The sequence below is a fragment of the Thunnus maccoyii genome, chromosome 6, assembly GCF_910596095.1.
Source record: "Thunnus maccoyii chromosome 6, fThuMac1.1, whole genome shotgun sequence".
NCBI classification, from domain to species: domain Eukaryota; kingdom Metazoa; phylum Chordata; class Actinopteri; order Scombriformes; family Scombridae; genus Thunnus; species Thunnus maccoyii.
The window spans coordinates 27345103-27370055 of NC_056538.1; the positions used below are offsets into that span (position 1 = coordinate 27345103).

Sequence of the window (24953 nt, forward strand, 5' to 3'; positions counted from 1 at the left end):
CAGTGTTGTTATGACCAATTTGTTAGAATAAACAAAAGTCGCAATGTGAGAGGCTGTCTAGCCCTTCTCAGAATAGAAGTCTCTGGGAACTACTAAATCCTTGTAATTTTTGGGCATGAACATGGTCGTATTTAAAGTAACTGAATATCAGTCACAATATTCTGGTTATCAACTGCTTCAGTACAAAATATAGGAATTGATGATGTATCAGCCTTCAAAACTGTCAAATTCTAATTCAGATGTTTCAGACTACCAGACCAGTCTGTCTATAGCATCAGATACGGGTCCAGAGGAGGAACATAGATGGTCTTGTTCCTTGCCTCAGCTCTGCCAATAAGGCTGAGAAGTGGCAGCTGGAATGTTTGTGTTAGTACTCTGCTGTGGTGAGGTGTCACGGTGCTGAGCTATGCTCTGGCGCCTGCTCTCTCTCCACCTTGCCTAGAGGCACACAGACACTGCTGTTGCATATACAGCACACACAGGAGGTGAAACCAGGGGAGGATCTCTGGTCTCTATCTGCCCTGTCGAGTCATCTACAATCTGGTTTTAACAGGAAGCAGGCCTACAGTGACAGAGGTGCTGCATGGCTTGGTGGCTATTTCAGTGTGATTTCACTTTGTACTGATTATGGCACATATTGGAAAGCTATCTGTACACTGCTTTGATGATTTGGCTTTGATACTGATGATCTTGATTTCAAATATACCATGTTACCAGTTAAAAGTAATGCTCTTTCTTTGATTTGGAAAAAAAGGAGTAGTGAAATGCCAAGTTTTAAGAAAAAATCCTTACCTGCAGAAGTCACAGTGCAGGATTTTCAAATTCAAATGAGGCAAACTTCCGTTGGGTGTAAGTGTTCACATGCTACAACTTTGCTTTATTAAGAAGTAGGTTACTGTGCATTGCAGAGGTTCATTAGAGGAGGATGATCAAGACCAAGTCCAAAAACAGATTTTGAAGTTTCATGAAATGTGCATACTGTTTTTCATTGTAAATGCTTTTTGTGCTCTTTGCATAACAAATTAGACAAATCTGTTTTCCCACCATGAAAGGATGGGAGGGAGAAATGTGTAGAAACATGGCGTCTCACTGAAATAGTGAACCAGACAGTAAGTGCCTGGATGATGGATGGTAGGACAAATATGGCTTTCTTTAGTTTAATCATAGCCAAATTGTTTAGGTTGTCTAAACAAAACTATAACCATTATCTTGATTTTAGGAATGTGACTTGCCTAATGAGCCAGAAATATCCGATAGATACACAGTAACTAGACAAACAGAAACCTGTCCTTTAATAAATACTATCTTTTTGAAACTCAATAATTTTAATTATCGTTATCACTTTAAGAGGCTTTGTTTACTATTGTAATTTTTGAGGCTATAATATCATGTTGTATTAGATTGCATTACAGTGTACAGGTGTTCCTTTGGTTATTAAGTGTATTATAAGCTTATAGAAAAGAGAAAAGAAAACCTTAAAAAGGGAAATTTAGGGAGGGAATTCCTACTATCTCATGTAAGCTTTCTTTGTCACCTTCTCCTCCTGGAGGGGAGGTCTCTGCACACTCTTGCGGTATTATCGAAAGGATTCCTAATTCTCCTAAATTATTGTTTTGGTCCATTTACATTTTGTCTAATTTTCTCCTCTCTAAAAGTATGTTTAATCCACATGATAAAGCCAGATGGTGATTGCTGCCTCCTGGAGATGAGAATGAGTTACAGCAATTAAGGAGGTGAATCCTATAACTACATGGGTGCTGCTTTTAAATAAGCTTGTGGACTAAACCCACAATATTTCTACAAGCCACAATACAGGCACAATATCTCTACGTAACATGTGTAAGCATTTAAAATTGCACACGATAATGTAATGGCAAGATAAGACCAGTGTAGTCCATTGATTGGTCTTTGCATCCAGGGCCTGCTTACATCAGAATACATTTTGATTAAACCTGTGCTCGTAAAAGTTGACATTTAAAACAAACTTGCATCATATCATATACGGTCAAGTGCTGCCAACCATTAATCATTAATTAATTCATTATTTAATTCTTCTTGCATCAATTTTCCACTATGTCAGTTGCTCCATTTATGAGAAGTATCATACAGCTCATAAGACCTTATTAAATGTAATTCTTTAGGGTGAGTAAAATGAAAGAATATGATCAATGGTATGTTATAAGGAGTTTGCAGTATTTTTCTGGACTAAATGTAGTTGGAGATACCTAGAAAGAAAAGAAACAGGCTATAAGTACACAAACAGAAGGAATTGTTCCTGTAATAGGGCCCATTTGAACTCGCTCTTTTAAAATGAGATGGCAAATGATAATTAAGCAAGTAAAAACTCATTCTCATGCTCTCCCGCTAGCAGAGGAAAAATTGATGCTGCTTTCTTTTCATACAGTAGAGCGTTAGCGAGAAAGTGGGGTTATTATGTGTGCGTATGCATGATAACAAGAAGGAGAAAGAGAGAGTGAAGAGAACATTCCTTTCTCACTCCCACTCTCCACCACCACACCCCCATTGCTACTCACTGCCACCCCACCCCCAGTTTCCTTCCTGTGCTTTTTTTAGAGTCTATTGGATGTTTTTCCCACATCCGGCAACAAAGCCAGCCTTTTTATGCCATAACCTAACAGCATGATGTTCTGTGGTTCAGCTACTCACAGGCATGGTCAAATGTGAAAAATTAATTGAAGCCCATTCTCCTAACGCCATATCCTCCTTCACGTCACTTGACAATTCACTTTGGTGGCCTAACAGTTGGGTGGAGTGTCTCATAAAGTGCAGAAATAACTTCCATCACGTGAATTGTTTTCTGTGAACAGTGTCCTGTAACAATTGAAGATACTTGCTAATACTGAGATATATTGGTTGTCAATATCCTTAATGTCAGCCTTAAATATGAATTAAGACTGCAGACCCTTCAGTTTGATAAGAATATATATAATCTAGATCTGAGCATCTAGAAATCTTGTAACTGAATAATTAGAATTTAAAAAATTTCAAAAATCTAAATATGTTCACGCAAACAATAGGAGCTGTGAGAGAGTGGTGATATTGCTTGAGGTCTGGATCTAATATGTTAAGTGAATATTCATTTTTCTTCTTTTCAGTCTCTTACATTTAGCAAATTCTTCACAGGGGTTAGCTGTTAAAAGTAGAACAGGAAAGGATAGTAAAATCAGCAACAGTAGTTTAGACCTGGAAATGTAGGTATGTCGATGTTGCCTCCTACAGGCACAGAATGATGTTGCAATTTTAACACTTGCACCACCTAGAGGCAATGAGTGTTACAGAGTGGCGTTTATTTATTTTTTTATTTTTTTATCGAGGTGATAGGCAGTACTAGATTGACAGAAATTGATGTTGTAGCCCTGCCAACGGATGATTTCGCTAGCTTGCTTATTGTGCTTTACATCGATGATACTGTTTTCCCCTGTAATAAAGCTGGAGTGCGGGACTTTTGTCTCCCCCTTCTGGCAGTAAGAATAATTACAAAAATACTGCTGACACATGCTTGCGTCATAGGCTCAGCCATAGCCTACTCCATTGCTACTGTTGTGGCTGTAAAACAGTGGATAAATTGTTTCGAGTGTCACACAACCCCTGCAAAATGACTCGTTTCACTATCAGAATTTGATCCATTCGGTCCAATAACATTTGGAAAGTCTAGAAGAGCGGCACGATTAAATATTTTATCCCCATTCAAGTTAGCAGAGAGCTAACTGGAAGTGTGTGTATGCTCTGCCCATAGAGCATGCACAGTATGCTTTCACCCACCAGTGTGGGAATGTCAAACCTGACACCATATTAAAAACTGGTATACTGTGAAATACAGAGAGATTTACCTGGTGGTGATAGACTTAATCAGCATTGTGTGAACCCGTTTGGCAAGGGTTTGAATATAACGGATGTTCATTTATATGTAAAAGTTCCGCACAGCAGGTTTAAAAGTTACTTGCATAAAGTATTTGTTTACCATAAAATTGAAGAAGTGGTCCTTAACGAGACTGCAGAATATACGGTCTGTAGCCTTTTTAGCCTAATGCTCCTTTCAAGAGTTAGTACATTATATCAGAACAACTTTTCAAAGCACTGATGTAAAATACTGACACTTATATTCATCAGCGTTTGTCCTCACTGTGATTCTCAGTGAATTAATTCCCTTGGAAAGAGGGAATTTTCCCCTCTATTATGCTGCCTTGGCTGAGTTTGAATCACCAGGCTCATCTGTTTTGCCTGAAGTACTCAAAGCGAGGGAAAAAAACAGCTGTCTAGTCAGTGAAGGGACGCTTTGCCAGTTGAGCTGTGAAATCCACACAAGTAAGCAGGATAATCTCTTCCACCCAGACCAAATATCATATGGAAATGCTGATAGTTCCATGAACACAACCTTGACCTAACAGGGTATAATTGAATGTGACAGCAGCATAATGTATAATAGGATATACTGAATCTCATCACATTGGCACAAAAGGTAGATGTTGCATTTGTTTGAATGACATTCCTTTTTTTCAGCTCTGTCACAAACAAGTTGGGGAATCTGGACTTCTGGATAGGCCTACCAACATCCACATTCACATTTTTTCCATCATGTTTACTGTCCTTTTAATGTATACAATGTTCAAATTCGCTCCAGTAGCATCCTTCTGCTATAGTCGGGAAACTTGTGTACGGTAGACTGGAAGTGAGAGGTTGATTAACTCCCATTCCAATTTCTCCAACTTCTACTATCACTGTGATCTACCCATTTATCTGCCATTTGACAGTCTCTGCCCAGTTAGGTTATTGTTGTACTATGCACCGGTCAGAGGGACTTTGACAGATTTTGAGCTTCCTCCTTTAGCAGATGCTGTCATGATAGCCACATGGCTGTGGATCTCTCAACTGAGCAGTTTTCTTTGCTGCATTTTGAGGGTTCACTGTCCATTCAGTGGTATGATACCAGGAATGCTCTAATACAAGCTACTTGAATATTCATTACCAGTTTACTAAGTTTTTCTCTGTGTAACTCAGTTGGAGTAGTAGCAACAGAATTTTATTTTTCATTGTAGATATCTATTTTAAGTTTGATTTAGCAAGTTTAATCAGGCATAGGCTAAAGGATTTAGATAAGTCAGTGTAGTTTATGTTTGGCAGATGTAGCAATGGGACTTAGCCTATAAACCACTGACAAAATGTTCACCATCAAGAACAGTTTGTCTACTTCCAAGCAACGGACAAGATGTTTACTTGAACAGATGCCACTGTAGGTACAGAGGGTCTGCTTTTAACGGCTACTGACTATTTTGAGATGAGATGGGTTGCTTAGGAGACTTTTGTTTTTTTCCACGATTGTCTTGATAAGCACAAATCGTCTAATCAGTTTGAAATCACAACGGTAGCTTTGCGTTTCCTTTAATTTTAAATGAATACCAATGATCACATCATGGGAAAGTTGTTTTTTTCCACTTGGATAAACTACCTGAGAGCACATAGTGTCTCTCTCTCACCAGCTGCGACATGTAACAAGACCTAAAGCGCTGGTTCACAAGGCTCACTTAGACACACACAAGAGCTGCCTGCATGCAGAAACTTGCTCAGAGATGTAGGCTCTGCTGCAACCTTGAACTCTCCCTGCCACTGTGAGAGCCACCATTCGCCCATACCGTGGTGAGCTCAGTACCTGCAGGGCGCCGTGGGAAAGCAATTTAGGCAACCCTTGGAATGAAGTTGTCTTATTTTTTCTTCTACATGCACACAAGAATACACATTCTATATGAAAGCTGCACTGTTAGCCTAAGTTTCAAATTAGGGCAGCAAAAAAGAAAAATGACCTGTTTCCTTAAAATGAGAGCAAGAACTCCAAACCAAGCTAATAGACACAGTCCTAACGCCTTATGAAATTGAGGTTGCTAATGTGTTAACAACCATTTGCTTAGTAAAATAGACACATTTGCATTCATTGTAAACACATTTGTGTTCATTTGGAAACATGTTTCTGGTCACCTGAGCAATACAAGCCCATAACTCCACTTTTAGCTCTGTTTTGTTCACCACCCCCTGAGAAAAATATCTGGCTCTTTTGCTGGTAGATGTTTGGCTGACCAAAACAAGAGGCTAAAAATCTCTGTAGAGCAACAGAGTTGGGTTATAATTCTCTGAGAGTTTGTCACTAATGACCAGTCGTTTCCCATTATTATAATTTGATTCCATTTTAATATGAAAATATTTATAATGATAGTTTAAGAGAGAAGTAAAAACACTCAAAAAGTAACAAGCATGGACTCACTTTGTACACAGTTACATGCTTTATAGTATTTTGCCAGGGTTTGTAAAAATGAATATGATATGTACACTTAACTGACAGTATCTTTAATGATTTCTTGGTATTTACATTCAAATCAGAGTTACCTCATACCGACATTTGGAGCCAGCACTCTGCAAAGTTGTCCAGTGCAGCTATTAATTTACTGTCCTACTCAACAAGTCCTTCAAATTAAACGACCAAACCATGCACTCCAGAATGACACGTAGGAGCTTTTTCTAATATGGTACTTCTATCAGTAGTAATTGGCAGGACAACATAATTTGTCTTTTACAAATTACTGTTCAAAATTATCAAAATAATGATGTTTTATGATGTGAAAATGCTTTGGTTAAGGTCTGGTTAGGTTTATGCACAAAAACCACTTGTTTAGGGTTAGGGAAAGATGGTTTGGGTTAAAATCATCACGTTGTTAAGGTTAGAGAAACATGTGGTTTGGGTTAAAGTTACTCCTTAAAGTTAGGCGACCTTCGTCATCATTGCAACAATAAATACCATGGGCTTACGGTTAGGGGGTGATTGTAGTTACAATTTTTTTTTTTTTAATTGTCCTGACTCGTGGTTGGAAATGTATCACTCACAGTTGGAAACAGGAATCGAATAGCAGTCTCCTATTGCAAAGTCCATTTTTTGCAATAGCAATTTTTTTGGGTTAAGCCATCCACCGAACCTAACACCTCTGAATCGACTTGTATAGTCGTAATCTGAACTGCACCACTTGTCCAGGTCATAGTTACTATGGCTGCTAAATGGCTTCTGTCACGCAAACGTAACAATAGGTCATTTTTTGGCAACTGACATTACGACCTATTGTGTCGTTTTTCTTAGGAGGACAGACTTATTCTACCAGATGATTCCCATGGTTTTCATAAATTGCATTCTTTTTGTGGCAGTCAAACTTCATCCAAAGACTGTTTCAGCAATCACAAGTTTGAAAACCCAGTTGTTGTTTTTTTAAGGCCACAGCAATCAATAATCAAGGAAAACAGTTTTGAATGTAACTGAATTGTTTGTTTTTCATTTATGATAGTATCTAACTTAAAATCTAAGATATATCAATATCATGTGATGTTTTGTTTCTGTCCTTCTGGGAAATGTCAGGCTAATGATAAATTTTTAGAGGTCACATAGTTTCTACACCATGATCCCCCAATGTTCCCCCTACCACACACACTTTTTCCTCGGTTGGAGTCAGTGAGAGCTCTGCAGTGTTTTCTGTGTCCGTCTCTGCCAGCGCCGGTCTACACAGACCTTATTTGGAATGTCAGAACTGATAGGAGTGGGAGTCAAACAAAGCTTCCCACTCATTTATTTTTTCTTCTTACTTTCTAGCTGCAGCAGTCCCTTTTCAAACCGAACTAGCTGAGGATTGTTACAGAGCATGAGTGCAGATTAGTATGACTGCTCGCCTGTGCTAATGCATGTGTGTGTAATTTAAGTGAAAGCTGAGAGAGATGACAAAACTCAACAAGTATACCCTTTTCAACTAGTGGATTTTTCAAAGCTTTCTCCATTGAAGCAGTTTAAAACACTAAATGTGTTTCCCCTCTCTAAAAGCATGAGGCTTATCAAGACCTGGCTGAGTGAAGCAGCATTAGCACAGCATTAACCACTCAGCCCAGGTTTCCCACGGGAGATAAAATGGATCCTTGTTTCACTGGGAAATCGGCACAGCAATGCTACTAAAGAGCACTTTGCTGCAATCACATCAGGTATTGATATTGTTTCCTGATTTGGAACTGCAGGCGGTGTGTTGGAAAGGAAACATCAAGGAATTCATAATCCAAATAGCTGAGTGATAGGACATAAACAGCTGATAAATGCTAAATACAGTACAATTAAAGATTATCTCATCAATAATTACTGTAGCTGCTGAATAATGCACACTATTTGGATGCCTCACATTAGCTAGTGAAGCTAGATGGTTTTCTTTCTAGTAGCCAGAGATATTACTGGAATGGCTCAGGACTGTGTTGCTCAACTCAGCAGTGGCACTATTGGCTCTAACCCTGCTGCAGCTGCATGCTGAAGAGCAGCCAGATGTTTGAGATGGTGAAATGAGCCTAGCAAGCAGGAAACGGTTCTGCATGCCATAGGAATCGTCTTTGAAAACAGGAAGGGAACTTGTTCCCTGCTTATGGGCCTTTTCCTGTGGCATGACCGGAGGCAGGCCTTGTGTTTGACGGTTGCTGGGAAAAAGGTACTTGTGGTTGTATGGCAATAGCCTTTTAAGGGTACAAACATGCTAGGAGAGCTTTAGACCTGTTTAACAAGGGATTTGTTTTCAGAGGAGCTAAAATCATCTGTCTACTGTCTCATGTGGCCTCTCTTCCAGGTGTAGTTTCACCTCTGCACTTGTTACATTTTTGTGTAATGTAATAGTTGAATAAAAAATATATGTGAGTTAAACCCATGTCATGTTGCTCCAGGCTGCCTAAAGAGCCAGATTTCAGGGCTCTTATTATCCTGGTTTACTTAAGTGTGATAAATACAGTAACTAATCCTAACATCCAGGATTGTTAACTTGAGAGATTTTCTTTCATTTTTTATGCTCACAGTGACCTCTGCTGTTTGCAGGTATTGTTAATTTCTTATTCTTAAGCCTTTGCTCCTTTGAAGCCTTTAATGTTTTGATTCATGTTAACCCTCCCACACCCTCAAGCAGTTTCCCAGACTAAAAATTGTTTCTTACCTCCTGTGTCTCACCCTTAAGTAGGCACAGAGCACGTATACAATTCAAAGAAACATGTCATCATGTTAGATACATCATATCCTGTCATTTTTGGTACAGTACTTTAGATGTGAATTGGAATAGCAACATAGGATAGAGGGTGTTTCCATCACTTTGAGTATTGGACCAGTGAGAACTTAAGCCTGTGTTACCGTTAAATTAAACCCTTTGAGCTGCAATAGCAGCTTAGCCTATATGCAGCTGACAAGCAAGCCCTATATGACTGTATGCTTGTTAAATGGTGGGACATCTTCCTGTCCACTGCCTCTATTCTCTCTTTTAGAATGACTAGAGAGGACAAAGGTAGCAGTTGTGTTTAATAGAAAAAAAAAATATGCTCAGGCCAAAGTGTGAGGTCAGGATTGGGCAGATAAACCTTCAAATGATTTTCCAGTTTGCTCAATGTGTTATGGCCAGTGAATTTGAACATATCCTGTAGTCTCCCACTTTGAAACATTTGCTGGGGGCGGCTGTGGCTCAGGAGGTAGATTTAATCCCTGGCTCTTCCTGTCCATGTGTCGAAGTGTCCTTGAGCAAGACACTGAACCCCAAGATGCTCCTGAAGGTCAGGCCAGTGCCTTGCATAGCAGATCTGTGTATGTGTGTGAAAGGGTGAATGAGAGGCAAAAATTGTTGAGTGCTTTGTCCATTCAGATAGAATGGTGCTATGTACATGCAGTCCATTTACCATTTACCATATTGAAGGGATCCCTTTTACTCTGGAAGGTACAACGGTGCTGCATGGGATTGCTCCTGAGTCCAGGGAGCCCTCAGTAAATGTCTCTGTGTTTAAGAATGACATGTAGATGAGAGGCGACAGCAGTGTCAGGAGCTCTGTGAGCCGCATGGCCATGGATGATGTGATGTGACGGCTTGTCACTGCAATGTTGGTGACCTGTGGTACGCCTGCAGTGGCGTGGCCTAGCTGGTGCTGCTGTGATGCCTTGACAGAGTCTGTTTCTCCCTCCCTCACATACTCAAACACCCCATATTTGTTCCCAGGATCACTTTACCCTATCCTGCCAGCCTGGAATCAGGGGGTCAGGAACCACAGCTCTTCAACTCCCTGTTTTGTACCTGATAGGAGAATATGATTATTAGATATTATTTACAAGTCCACATCAATTCAATATATATTTTTTAGATAATTAAAAATTATAATATTTTTATTAAATATTCAAGTTAATTAATGACTAAAACACTCTAAAATGTGGATAAAAAAATACATAGATAAACATTTTATAATAAATATGATAATGTATCTTCCCATAATAATCCTAAAATACCTCATGACTTGAGATATCCCACTCACAGTCGTTGTGAAGAGCAGCTTTACTTGTCCAACCACCCTCAGTTCACGACTCTCATCATTGTAATGGGTGTGCAGTGAACAGTGACTGCAGGGATAGCAGCATCGCTTGTAACTTTTTTTTAAGGGGCCCCACATATTTTCTTCGGGGTCCCTGCATATTTTCGGAGCCGCTTCCTCATGCTTCCTTTAGCCTCTGGGATATCACATTAAACTTGTCTGCTTGATTCTGAACAAAGGGCATACCAAAGCAAGGACTGATTGGAATGCTGGCTTATAATCTGCATCTGGATAATGGAGAGCTGATATTTGAATGGGAATTGTCTTGAACAGGATTTTTAGTGTGCAAGCTGCCTTTTATTAAACTACCACGTTTTTCCATGGAATGTTGGAGCTGAGCTACAGTAACTGCTAAAAAAAATCTGCCTTCAGTAAACATAATGGATGATTTCTCTTCAAAGGAGCTCTTATCATCTTTTCCCATTTCCCAGAGGCTGCCACAAAGCTGCCTCTCTCTTTTTTTTTTTTTTTTTTTTTTCCTGCTGCCGCTGCTGCTCATCCTTCTCTCCTGCCTGCTCTCTGGAGGGCAGCCTCAATCTAATACAACTGTGTCAGGAAGTGTGGGGATGCAAAGTGCTGATGAGCCAAAAGTAGCCCACCTCTGCAGTGTGCTGCTACGTCCCAACACGTGCCAGCCTGATTAGGGAAGCACACCGTGAACCTCTGCTTACATCCCTGTGCAACCTTATGGCACATGCCCTGTAGAAACAGATTAAATATGTTTCTTTTGTACAGGAAATATGTGTTATGTGTCTGGTGTTCCAAGTGTTTTGAGAAAAAGGAGTTACTTGAAGTTCATAAGTCACTGTGTTAAAAAGAATAAAACCTATAATGGTGTAATCATTTTGTCAGCACTAATTTTTCTACCAAAACATACTGCAAATTGTTTTAATTTAATGCCAAGTTTAACTGCCAAGATTTCCAAGTGGCACATATCTCATTTTGGAATGAACCTCTCTTTTAAACCTTGTTTCAATAGATATCTAGTGCAGTATTTCCTACTAGATTGTCATAAAACACACAGTATATGCTGTTGTAGCATATTTTTATACATATGTTCAATTATATTTTGCTTGTCGCTGCCTTATTGCACCCCTCAAATGGATCTCCTTCATTCTTAGTAACAGGCAAACCTGAAATTAAAGCCAAAAAAGTTGAACCTGAAAATGCAAAATTGTCAGTATTTTTGGTAACAATTTCCATGATACCCATGTTTATAATGCGTTATAAACATAATTATAATGCGCTATAATCTGCTTATAGAAATGTATAAGTATAGTTATAAGCAGTCATAAATATTTATAATGCTTTATAACAATAATGATAACACATTATAAAGCATTTTATAATGACTTATAGAGCTGGGTGATATGGACAAAATCAAATATCACAATATTTTTTGACCAAATACCTTGATATCGATATTGTGACAATATTGTGATGACTATTGGTGCTTTCACAAAATATTTACAAAATGAGATTTTTGATAAATAATCATGAGTAATGCCTATATTATAACTTAGTGGGTAAAGACAAATAATTAAAACAACTATAACAGTCTGGTAAGTTCAGAAAATTACATCACTTTACTTCAATGCAGCCTTTGAAACCAGGAAAAGACACATCACAATACTACGACTTCCAAAATCTAAGACAATATCTAGTCTCATATCATGATATTGATATAATATCGATATATTGCCCAGTCCTAATGGCTTATAAGGTCAACTATCAACTACATTATACTCACTGTTATAATGAATTATAAGTGATGTGATTCTAAGTTAGTGGTCATTGGGTGCTTTAACTGAAGTAATGAAATTCCTGAGGTATAGGCAGATTTAATACATTAAAAGCTGGTTTTAAGTAACTATAAGTGCTCATTGTTTACTTTAAGTAAAGTGAAAAAAATATCATTAAATCTATGCAAGAAATGGGTGAGTTATAAAAAAAAAATTCGCCCCCCGTACAGTTGTCATGAATGAGGAAACTAGCTATAGAGCCCAAAACCGGTTTTTGTACCAGGCTATAAACTTGTTTATTTCTGCTGTAAAGTCAGGCATTTATCATGGGGGTCTATGGGGATGGACTGACTCGCTTTTGGAGCCAGCCTCAAGTGGCCATTCGAGGAACTACAGCTTTTAACTCGTCTGCATTGTCTTCATTTTTCAGCCCCAGAGATTGCTGCTTTATTATGATACTTGACCTTATAAGTCATTATAAAATGCTTTATTATAATGTTATGATTATTCTTATAAAGCATTATGAATATTTATGAGTGCTTATAACTATTATAATTATTAAAATTATACAGTGCTATTTAAGCAGATTATAACGCATTATAAGTTTATAATGCATTATAGACATGAGCATCATACAAAGTGTTACTTATAGACATGGCAGTCGTAGAAAGTGTTACTGTATTTTCTCCTGTTGGTAGTACATATTCATAGTCAGCCGGGAACATTTCTGTTGTTTCATCATAGAAAATACATTGTGTACATCTTTCCATTACTTGAAATGTGCTTAATAAAAACAATTCATGGCTTTGTAACAAATGAAGATGAAAAAAATGAAAACCGTTTATAAGAAAGACAAAGCAGAATATGACAGTCCCTGTCGTCCCTGACCTGATTTTACTGAAACTATAAATTGCTTTGTGAATTCACATACTATATCGCAGCAGTCTCAGCCTCAACATCCTTACCTTCCCTTAAATAATTAAACATTTCAAGTTATCCGGGATGTTATATTCAATTTCACTAGATATAGCACAATGGCTTACAGCTTAGCAGTAGAAACCCTATAATTAAAATACTTTCTCAGCATTCTGCCAGCAGAGCAAAATTTTGTATGACAGCTGATCTTTGGCACTGGTCTGAGGGCTCTTGTTTCTTATCTGGCAATAAGCGAGCTGAAATCCCCTCTTGCAACAGTATGCAACCTGCAGAACCGCATAAATATTATGTCTCCCTAGGAACACAATAGTCGTATTTAGTCCTTTATTTTGGGACTGTTTTTCCATGTCAAATGCCGAAAGGAAGGTTTCTAACTCTCGCAGGAGCAGATTGCAACATGTTTCAGGGCTCTGGCGAATAGATTAAAGGCTGGCGAGCTCGATCTTTTGTTGAGCCTCACTCTCATACTCAAACACACAAACACAAAACCTTCGAATACTTTCAAACCTATACCCTTCAAGCATGCATGGCTGTGAGGGCTGTGCCACTGGACTGACAGATGGTACCAGGAGGCCTGGTGTTGTGTCCCTGTGATGGCTCACCCGGAGCCCCATCCACAGTGCTCAGCATCACCACACTGCTCAGCTTGACACACAAGCCTTCAAGCTCCCAGGAGCAAGATAGCCTTTGTTGACATGGCCACAGTCATGTTCCTCACTGCAGTCAGAGAACATCAATAAGCAGCACTGAAAAGGTTATTTTCAAAAAATGTCATCTATTGTTGATTCATTTACAGTACACCTTGTCATTCACTCGAATAAAAAAGTGTGTCCAAACGTTTGACTGGTGCTTTATGTAAATATTTTTTGTGGAACTGTGTCCACAAGTAGGTCAATTAAAGCAGATAGGAAGGCTGCAAGTTGGTTGTATAATGATGTCATTGGTGGATGCTACAAAGAGTTACCGCTTGTTAAAATCTTTAAAACACCATGTATGATATGATCTTTTCCTTTGTAGCTATGAGAAGTTTAGATGAGGGATTTTCTAACTTCCAGCAAAAATAGATTCTTTTATTAGCCTTGGTTTTGTGTTAACAAAATCCTTAAATGTGTGTTCTATTCACTACTAAAATAGACATTGACAGCAGTGAATTACATTTTACCAATACAAATGAATGTTAGCAGAAATGCTGTCTTCTCTAAAATGATCGGTATATAATACATATGTTTGAGCCTCTCATGCTGCAGGAGTCACTTTCAAAGTGGTTCAGAGCTTCTAAGCTCATTAAATGTTAATCAAAAAATCTATTTTCAGATTACTTGGAGATCTGTCATGAGGATTTCAGGCCAGCTAGGAGACCACTGCTTCTGAGTACTGATTGAAAATGGTTATCCTTTATTTGATGGAAAAAATATATATATACTTGTAATTTTTAAAATATACATACACTATATGATTTTTAGGCTTGGATGTTAGTTTTTCTTTATTTTGAGCGAAATAGAGGTCGTATCAGGATACCCACATTACAGTGATCTAACCTTGAGTAAATCTCAACAGCACAAAGTCTTGAGAAGCTTGGGCTTTGAATTTTGAACTGAGAACTGTTCTTGACTACAGTCTATTTTTAAATGGCACAGAGGCAGTAGTGAGGCAACCCTGTCTCACAATGGCTTTTTGCAACACATCCACTGTCCTTTCCATTATTCATGATGTGTTTTCTCAGACAGTGCCTTGAACCATGAGGAGTACTCCTGTCTGTCTTCTCCAGAAAGAGCCCTGTGGAACGAGAGAAAGTGTGTATGTGATGCATACACTAGAAGGCCTGTTTTCATCTACATTTGGGGAAAAAAACAGATGTCCAGTAGTATGTTGAGATGTTTACTGTAATAGTCGGGATCCCAGTGAAGATGGCAAAGGGGAGCAAGCTAGTGAATGAGACACACTGTAGATGAACTTTTGAAACATTTCCAAGTTAAAATTGTATGTGTCTCTGTATTAACTCGGCATCGTCCAACCAGACTGTCATTGCGTCATCTGACAAGATTTCTCTCTCTCTGGTCTGTTGAGAACTTTTCTACTGGTTTACTTCTGTGGCAAAATATATTTAACTTGAAAATCATATTGCTTCTCTTTTGCAAGTATTGCATTTTGTAGTTAAAGTTTAACTTGCAAAGGTTCAAATGAACTAGTATTTTATTTAAAAATGTATATAATCACGCTAGGTGAAGGCTGAATTAAACTGAAAGGACCATATTACATGTTATGCATTTTTCACCTGTCGAACAAATTGTATGCACTGCACTGCATGACTAGTTAATTAATTAACTAGTAATGTAAAACTTTATAGTTATCGAATAATTTCTTACCCTCCAGACAACCATTTATTTCCACTCATTTCAGCATTTGAATATTTAAAATCACTGTTGGTGTATTTATGGATATTTTGACATGAGATTTTAGAGTCACATTTTACATTTTAATGCAGGAAATCACTAAATAAACAGGGTACTTTTCACAACATCAATGTTTGTTTTTTGTGCTCTGATAACATATTGCTGACAAAAGTAGAGGAGACAAATCGGTTACTCTCGCTTGACTTTGACATAGCCACACGCATCTCAGCTCTATTTTTGCCTGGTTGAATGTAATGTGCTTTTATTCTGCCTTCATATCATTGTTTCGGTCACTGTCACAGAGTTCATGGCAAGCTTCAAGTCTTTGCAAGTTGACTTTCCTACTGTGCTGCAGTAAACTGAGATCAGTGGCTTCCTGGTTGCCAGGAAGTCATTATAATAGGCATGCTTTTGTAAATGGTCTACACTAATGTTACATATAACAGTTCCTACTCACCAGGCCAAAACCATGCAAAACCCACTGGTATGATCCTTTAAATAGATCATTTCAGTCCTTCCCCCTCTCGGTACAACATCACCATAATGAACATAATTATCATCATCCATGCAATATGTTGAAATACACACACACACACACACACACACACACACACACACACACACACACACACACACTTAAAGCTTTAATAAAGGATGCTTGGTGAGTCACAGAGATATTTGTACCTTGATTAAAATGCAAGGATGTATCTCTAAACAATTGTTAAGAGCATTAGCAGAAGTAATACAGACTCAGAGTAGAAATGTAGTGAACTGCAGGATTCACTCCAAACCCTCAGGCTATGAATCATCTTAATGTAACGTGTGCCAGCAGGTGGAAATGACTCAAATTTGTTCTCACAGTGAAATATGCAACATACTGATACTCCTCTCCTGTGCTCAGGTTGCTGTACAATCAGAGCCATTTGATTTTCATGTTGGCACCACATTAAATGATGGTCAGATAATGAGTAATTTTTATGTACATACAACAGTGTGCCTGAGATTGCCACTGGATAGACAATTTCTTTCTCAGTGAATTGATGTTAATGATAGGCTCACATGAAAGAAGACGCTTTATTATTTTGTTGGCATGACAGTAATATCAATGCCTGAAAATATAAATTATCTAATTTTTACTATGATAACATGAGCATTTTGTTAGGGTTTTTAATGCTTCAGTTTCACGGAGTGTTAGTGAGTGGTTAGAGTTGTGAGTCATTGCTATGTGCCTATAACGGTAAATGAAGACATGGGATAGAAGGAAAGGAAGTCAGATATCTGCACCAGCATGTTAAGCAGAATCTCAGCCACAAAGGAGAAACTCTGCTATCTAACAAAGCACAATGGAGGAAAATATAATGTATGCAAATGAGGGAAACAGACAAAGACCCTATTCTACTCTCTGCGGTCTGTCGACTATATCAGATTTCTAACTATCTTCTCAGCCCATCCACTGCATTCAAACTGCAGTATATCAAAACAATTTTCTAAATGCTGCAGCAGCATTTTCCTCATCGCTGCACTGCAAGTGTTTAAATACAATTAAATATGAAAGCTTTGTGTTTTATTTGAATGTATCTGCATGGTCTTACTAAGTGAAGTGACTGGGTGATTTATGTTAGAATAAAACATTTCAGATGTCATCACTGCTGTAAATCAACAATTATTCTACTGAAAACTATTGTCTTTTAATAACAATAAGAAGAAGAAACTTTATATATTTGCACTTTTCTAAACAAAGATTACAAATTGCGTTAAAACATAAAAGCAAATACTGGAACAGAATTACGAAGTAAAATAAAACCGATCTTTTTGTATTTCATATCGTCAAGAGAGTACAGCATCTACACTCCTGTGAGGAAATTGTGAAATTGAATTAATTTACATAGTTAAACATAGCTGGGTGTAGAATTTAATGCAACCATACTGACAAGACAGCTTTTGAATCATGTGCAATAATTAAAATCTTGTTATAATTTTTTATTTCTTTCGGGTTAGTCCCGAAATCCATAACCATTACGGTGTTTTCTAAAAAGCACCTAAATAATAAATTAGTGAGATAAAGTTAAGGTTATAAAATCTTTTCTTTCGTGTTTTTTTAATTCTGTTCTGTTGTGTTTTGCAGCTTCAAGGATCTTTGCGCAGGAAGATCGAGGGACATGCACCAGGACATGCGCCAAAGCAGAATGGCCTCTCGTGTGGCTTCTCTGGATCAGACTTTAAGCGAGTCCGTGTGGACACCGGTGGTCTGGGACATGGGTCATGTAACCATAACTTAACCCAGTCTCATTCTCTGCAAGGGTCCTCAACCATGGGCATGCAGAGGAAGAATTACATGATGCCCCATGGAGTGGGGTCAGACATATTCAGTATGACCCTGAAAGAAATGAAAAAAGAGCCTTCTGAGGTTCAGTCTTGTGGCCAGTCAAATGCAGAGATGATTTTTGACTTCAAAGATGAAGGTGGTGGACAGATCGACCCAGAGCTCCAGGATCTGTTTGATGAGCTGACAAAGACAGTGCCCCCGCTGAACGATCTGGACTTTGAGAAGATGCTGAAGCAGGATGATACGTTCGGTTTGGATCTAGGTCGGCCAAGCTCTGCAGGAGCAGCAGCCAGTTTGTGTTCCCCAATGGAGAAGCCGATAAAGACGGAGCACTCCCCAGATTTTGGCCACGTTCACGGTGGCTCACCACAGCTTCGACCAGCCTCAGCAGGGCCCTCTTTCACATTGACCAGCACCTCTTCTACCACCACGTCGCAGAAAGCTAACACTCAGACAGGACACCCGAGAGGCATGTCTTGCTGGCCAGAAATATCCCACGCAGAGCAGCTTAAGCAGATGGCAGCAAACCAGCAACAGCCAAGCTCTCTGCTCCATCACCACCACCAAACACCACCTGCAGGATTGACCAGCTGGGTCACTGCCATGAGTACCCACTCTACCACCAGCTCCTTCCCCCAGGACAAGGTCTCCACCCCAGCCCCGCCTAGCCAGCAGAGAATTGGCTCCCAGAGTAAAGGGATCAACAACTGCCTCTTCAAGTCAAATGGCCACAATGGTTCCCATCATTTGGACATGAAGGTTCTCAGCACCAAGCCCACGTTGCACTTCAGCCCCAAAGCACCCCATTCTGCCAGCCAGCAGATGCCTATGATGGCAAGTTCAGTGAGCAAGACTTCAACCCAGCAGCAGCAACAACATTCACCATCAACTGGCCAGAATCAGCCACATTCAGCTCTCCACTTCCAAAACCAACAGATCTCCACGTCAGCGGCTCTTTGCCTGGAGCCCAAGTCTGTTCCCCTGCATGGAGCAGGGCTGCCATTCAAACTGTCACAACAGCAACAGCGACAGGTAAGGGCTCTATTCAAAATTGCTTCACTTATAGCTGCTCTCAGGTGAAAACCTTGTATCTTGAGATGTTTCAGGGTTTAGAGCAAAATGGCATTGTGCTTACTTTGTGCTTGTTTAGGTTATGGCAATAACCTGTCACCTATAAGTTAGAGGTTGGAAGTACAACATTTTCTAGTTCAATCACCCAAATGCTTCATTTCTTGTATGATTTTATTTTGTCGCTGTAAATGTTAAATGGCTGGGTTGTGTATTTCAATACACTGCGCTCTATATGCAAAGTAAATAATATAGTATAGGCTGTCCGTTTTTCTGCTGAAGGTGTAATAACATGATACACAGAACAGTAAAACACTCTCTTCAGTCTTCCTCATCAATCAGGTCCCTCACTGTGCTCGCGGCAGCCAACCAGCTGTCTGAAACTGAAACAATGCAATGCTGTTTGTTTTTGGACTTTATTGTCATTGTTCTAGCTGCTGTCTGTGCCTTTGCTGCTGTGACTCCCTTGAATATGTATTTCCCCTGAAAGTGTTTTGACGATGACACAGATTTCCAGAGCATGGTAGATTAACATGCAGGACTTCTAATTTCTCTGCTTGTCATGGTGGCTCCCCGTCAGGGCACAGATATGCACAGCGGGATTTGCTAATTGCAGGTTGTTAGCTACAAGGGACAAGTGGTGGAAAATGACAGTAATCTGCTTAGCCTGGTGCCGGAGGTTGAATCACTGATTTGTTATGATTGGGGAGATTTGGACCGCCCCATCTTTCATTTTTGCACTAACAGTATCTGTAGCTGTCTTTGTGTGAAATGATAATGCAAGCCACACAAGAGAACTCTCATAACCTCTACAGATCAAGGGAATTACTTGAGTGACTGGGAAAGGGCGGGAGGAGGGAGAGAGGGAGTTATAGAGACATGGAAGTAAATGAGGTAGGATGACAAATACATCATCACGCCTGAGTGAAACAGAACCAGTTTTACCACTACACCAGAGAGCCATTTACACTCTAAACAGAATGCGTGGTTGTACACGTCTTAAAACTCCCTTGAAGTCACTTTAAAATATAATTAACATAATGTTATGATTAACATAAATGAATGAAGCAGAAAATATACAAAATCTTTAAAATTAGTGAATAATCTAAATAAGCTTAACATTTTTTTATAAACAACACATTAATATGAACTGGTTAGTAATAGCATTAGCAGTAGTATTACCTTTTAGTATCAGTATCAGATAATATTGATGTGGTTCTGAAACATTTAAAACTTAAATTATATACAATAAAAAGGGTACAAAATTACAGTAGGAGGAAAGAAGTGGAAGACACTTAGAAGATCTGGATATCAAATAATGAAAAAGCCTTGATTGGATTTTTATAAATTTTTTTAAAAGCATACTTTTTCAAAGCCCAGAGCTCCTGAAAGTAAAAGCCTAGTCACCTCTGGTCTTTAAAATGATGAGGACATGAGGCTGTGCTTGAGTTCATAGGGTGTTCGGTGAGAAAACTTTCCCAAGGACATTTTGTTTTAATGTGCAGTTTCTTTGAACAAATAAAACAAACAGACATGAATTTAGGCATATGATAGCTTTGGAATTGTGGAGAAACAAACAAGAGTCATCTTTTAATTTTAGAACAAAAAAGCTTTTCCACTCAGCATGTACAGGGTTAAAAGTCCAGCTAATGAGGAAGGGACAGCTCACAGAGAGGAGAAAAGGAGTAGTCTCTTCCCACAGTGAATTGAATTAGTAATGCCAGAGAAATAAAGGTCCTGAAAGAGTGCCCTGATCCCCTGTGTAACACTGGCGACTAGCAGTGGGCTTCCTCCCACTAAGTGAAGCGGTCCATGCTTTTTTAAAATCAGCCAGAGATGTGGTGCTTTGGTGCTTGTTTGAAGCTTCTTACAGTTTAATAATCAGTCATTGAGTCAAGCATGTCAAAATTCAAATCCTCCTCTGTAACTCAGAAAAAATACCGCACTCACTTTAAGCATGAATACATTCTCTGGCAGTATAGAGGACACTAATGCATTAATGCGTGCAAACCTGAGTTGCCATGGTTGGTGGGAAATGCTATCTCATGGACAAAATGTAGTGTTGCTAGTCACATCAGTGTTGTGTATTTAAGCTGAAGAAAGGGGGGAAAATACTTTTAGGGTTCCACTTTACCCAGAACAAATGCATGAGAGTGTCAATAATAATAATAAATAGTGATACATTTAATTCATACCACAACTTTCATTCAAACACAGTGCTACAGTATTAGTAACATAGAACACACAACATAAAGAATATAGTAATAAGAGTTAAGATAAAAAAGAAAACTTCCTGAATAGAAAGGTTTTTAGGCGTTTTTTTAAAAGAGACTAGGGTCTGTGCTGCCCTCAGATAGTTAAGAAGGCTGTTCCGCAGAAGGCTCGATCCCCCATGGTGCAGAGCTTAGTACTGGGGGCCCGGAGGAGCAAGCTGCTGGTAGATCTGAGGGTACTGGTGGAGGTTTGTGGTATGATCGGTTAGTGTAGGTAGTGAGGCGCATGCCTTGATGGATTTGTATGTGAGTAGCAGGACTGTAGTCAATCCTGAAGTAGACAGGGAGCCAGTGCTATGAAAACAGAATTGCTCTTATAAGTTTGTATTTTTTATATTCTGTGAAGAGCATATTGCAGTCGTCCAGTCTTGAGGAGATAAAGGCATAGTTTCTCTGCATCTGACAGGCTTAGAGAGGGGCAGAGTTTAGAGATATTTTTGAGATGGTAGAAAGGGTTTTGCACAGATGTCTTATATGGTCATCAAAAGTCAGTTGAGGGTCAAACCTAACTCCCAGATTAGTGACTGAGGAGGAAAGGGGGATGTCCTGGCAGTCAAATGTGAGATGAGGTATGGGGGATGACTGAATCTAGTGTGGAGTGCCAATAAGAAGAGCTTCAGTTATGCTGCTGTTTAACTTGTGGAAATTTGTGCTCATCCAGGCCTTTATCCCCTTAAAGGTAAAGTCAGCGATTCTAATCCAATACACTTTTTGTCACATTCAGTGAATATCTCCTCACAGTCCGCTGTCTGTTCTGTGTGTGGGCTGAAAAAAAATCTGGTGTTCATACACAGCCCTGTCTCTGTAAATGGGCATGTAAACACAGTGCCTCGGAGCAAGCCACACAACACTACTTGGCCAGTCAGCAAGGGGCATTTGTGCTCATACACAGGACAGGGGGAAGTCAGTCAATCTCCCGTCTCCAGCACCCGTTGAATGGTGGGGGAGGGCTGGAGAACTGGAGAGAGGCCATGACCACATGGCATAGAAAGTGTTTAGAAAGTGTTTTCTCACAGAACAGATAAGCTTCCATTTTATTAAATGTATCAATCCACACTGAATCCAAGGACAGTCTCATGGACGCCCCCTGCATTTTTTGTGCTCAGAGTTTATTTCTGTCACATTTTGTGAAGCTTAATCTGAGCAGCTGTTGTGTAAATTCCACAAATATCCCGCTATATATGTGATTTCAACTTATTAACTGTATCAATGAATCAATAAATACAAACGATTTCTTCCTGTGGAGCCAATATATGAACTATTTTGGTTCAGTACATTTCTGCTGTCAGTCAGCCTGGTGAAGGCAGTTATGCCGGCCGCTGTCCTCTCAGCTCCCCAGGAGCTGCAGCTGACAGATGGCTGCTTCTGTGGACAGAGATGCTGAAGGCAGGACGAGTGAGAAGTGCGGAGGCTGCAGAGAGGTGGAGTGTGGATGGACTGTTGTGTTAACATGAGGTGAAATTTTTTTCCACTCATGATAATGTGTGAGAGGAACAGAAGTGACTCTACAGCTGACGCATTTCTCTGGATTCCGCCATATATCTCTTTTGGTTGTTGCCGTGGCAATGCACATCCATGAATTTGGGGGGTGGAGTTTCTGAGTTCAAATATCAACAATCTTTCTCCAGAATGACTGACTCTACCTTTAAGACAGGTGCTGACGCGTGACATGGCTGCAGAAGGGCTTGGAGTAGTTTTGATGTATAGCTGAGTATCATCAGCATAGCAATGAAAAACCATCCCATTGCTGCTGATGACACGTACAAGGGGGAGCATGTAGAGGGTTAACAGGATGGAGCTGAGAACCGATCCTTGCTGAACACCACGGGGTGACAGGGAGCAATCTAGACCTGCATCCTCCCAGTGAGACACACTCAGTCCTACTGGGAAGGTGGGACTGAAACCACTAAAGTGCAGCGTCCACATGGTCCACATGGACAGTTCAGTGGTGGTGTGGAGGTGCTCTAAGAGGATAGTGTGATCCACAGTGTCAAATGCAGTGATCAGGTCAAGGAGAATCAGGAGAGAGAGGGACCCTGCATCAGCTGCCATCAGCAGATCATTCACAACCTTGAGCACAGCTGTTTCAGTGATGTGTACTGAATGAAGATGTGACTGAAATTTTCCAAATAGCTTGTTGTGTTTAAGGTGGTCCTGAACTCAGAAGCAACCACCTTTTCCAACACCTTGGACAGGGAAGAGAGGTTGGAGGTTGGCAAGAACTGGGTCCAGGGTGGGCTTCTTGAGGAGGGGGCTGATGACTGGGACCTTGAGGCTAGATGGAACACTACCAGTTTGAAGGGACAGGTTGATAGTTTGGGTTATCAGGGGTCTGATAATGGGGATGTATGATTTGAGCAGAGCTGTGGGAATGGCGTCCAGGGCACAAGTACAGGGTTTCATCTTCCTGAGGGTTTCCTCAATGTCTGCCTGACACCAGTAAAAAGGAGTAGAGACAGCGACCTCCTTACCTTGCGAGGCAGCTGGAGTCACAAGATCGCAAGATTACGAGAATCCATCTTGTCATGTTTCAAGTTATGCACTTGTGTCCAAACCACTGGTGGTTTGGATCAGTCAGCTTCCTATGAGGATTCTTGCGTGATGGCGTGATCTTGAGATCTTCTGATCTTCTGATCTTCTGATCTTCTGATCTTCTGATCTCGTGAATCCAGCTGCCTTGCAAGGTAAGGCAGTGATAGACAGTGTTTCATCCAATCACCTACCAAGTATTTTTTGAAAGTGCCCACCCTTTTCCAAACAGTTTCCAAGGATGACTTCTCAGATGGTTCTGTGTAACAAACCATCTAGCGCGTCAGGTTAGCAAGCGCCCAGACAGACGGTCGATGACAGGAGGAGGGCAGAGAGGAAAAGCTGGACATCAGAGAGCGGATGTTGTTGACCTTGGCTCTGAAAAAGTCAATGAACTGTTACATCGCTCTTCTGTAGCCTCAATTGGGGAAGATGATTGTGGCTTCAGGAGATTATTTATTTTGTTAAAAAGATACTTAGGGTTGCCAGGATTGTTATTAATTAGGTTGGAGTAGAACTATGACTGAGCATCTTTAAGAGACTTTGAGTAAGTCCTTTGACGTTTACAGAAGGCCAGTTTATGGACAGCAAGCCCAGAGCATCTGATGCATCGTGCCAGGACATGTCCAGCTGTGTTTATTTTCCGTATGTCATGAGTGAACCAGGGAGCAGAGCGTGAAAAATTGACCTCATGTGTCTTGACAGGGACATGTAGATCAAAGACTCAGATACTGCTCAGAGATGTATTGTAGAGTGCCACTAGTTCATCCACCAATGCAGAAGCTGGGCAGTTGATGTGCTGGAGGTCCATAGTCATGATGGCTGGGTCAATGCTTTTTTTGTTACAAAAAAGCATTTGACGCTTAGGGTTCGTAGGGGGTGACAGGGATGTCAAATCTATTGAGATCACCTTGGGGTTGGACACACCCAGATCATAGACCTGAAGGTTATTGATGGGGGCGGAGTTAGTAATAACCAGGTCAAGTGTGTGCCCCCTGGTGTGTGCAGGGTCATCAACATGCTGCTTCAGACCAAGACACTCAATCAGACTCAGGAACTCCACTGCATAATGACAGTAGGGGTTGTCGACATGTATATTCATATCACCAACAATGACAATGTTGGTTGAGATGGAGTAGAGTGAGGTGAGGAGGTCGTGTATCTCAGGTAGGAAAGATGAGTTTGTTTTGGGGGGGGGGGGGGGGGGGGGGGGGGGGGGGGGGGGGGTTGGTAGATGAGAAGTACCATCATGGAGTATGGACATTTTAGAGCCAGA

The 24953-nt window shown here is 40.0% G+C and overlaps 1 protein-coding gene across 1 annotated transcript in view; it reads left to right on the forward strand.

Annotated features, from left to right (window-relative positions):
• Positions 1-24953, forward strand: part of zmp:0000001236 (mastermind-like protein 2) — a 42232-nt gene that overhangs the window by 12194 nt on the left and 5085 nt on the right. Inside the window, exon 2 of the mRNA XM_042414826.1 lies at positions 17607-18839. Coding sequence (XP_042270760.1) covers positions 17607-18839 — 1233 coding nt within the window. The remainder of the gene's footprint in view (positions 1-17606; positions 18840-24953) is intronic.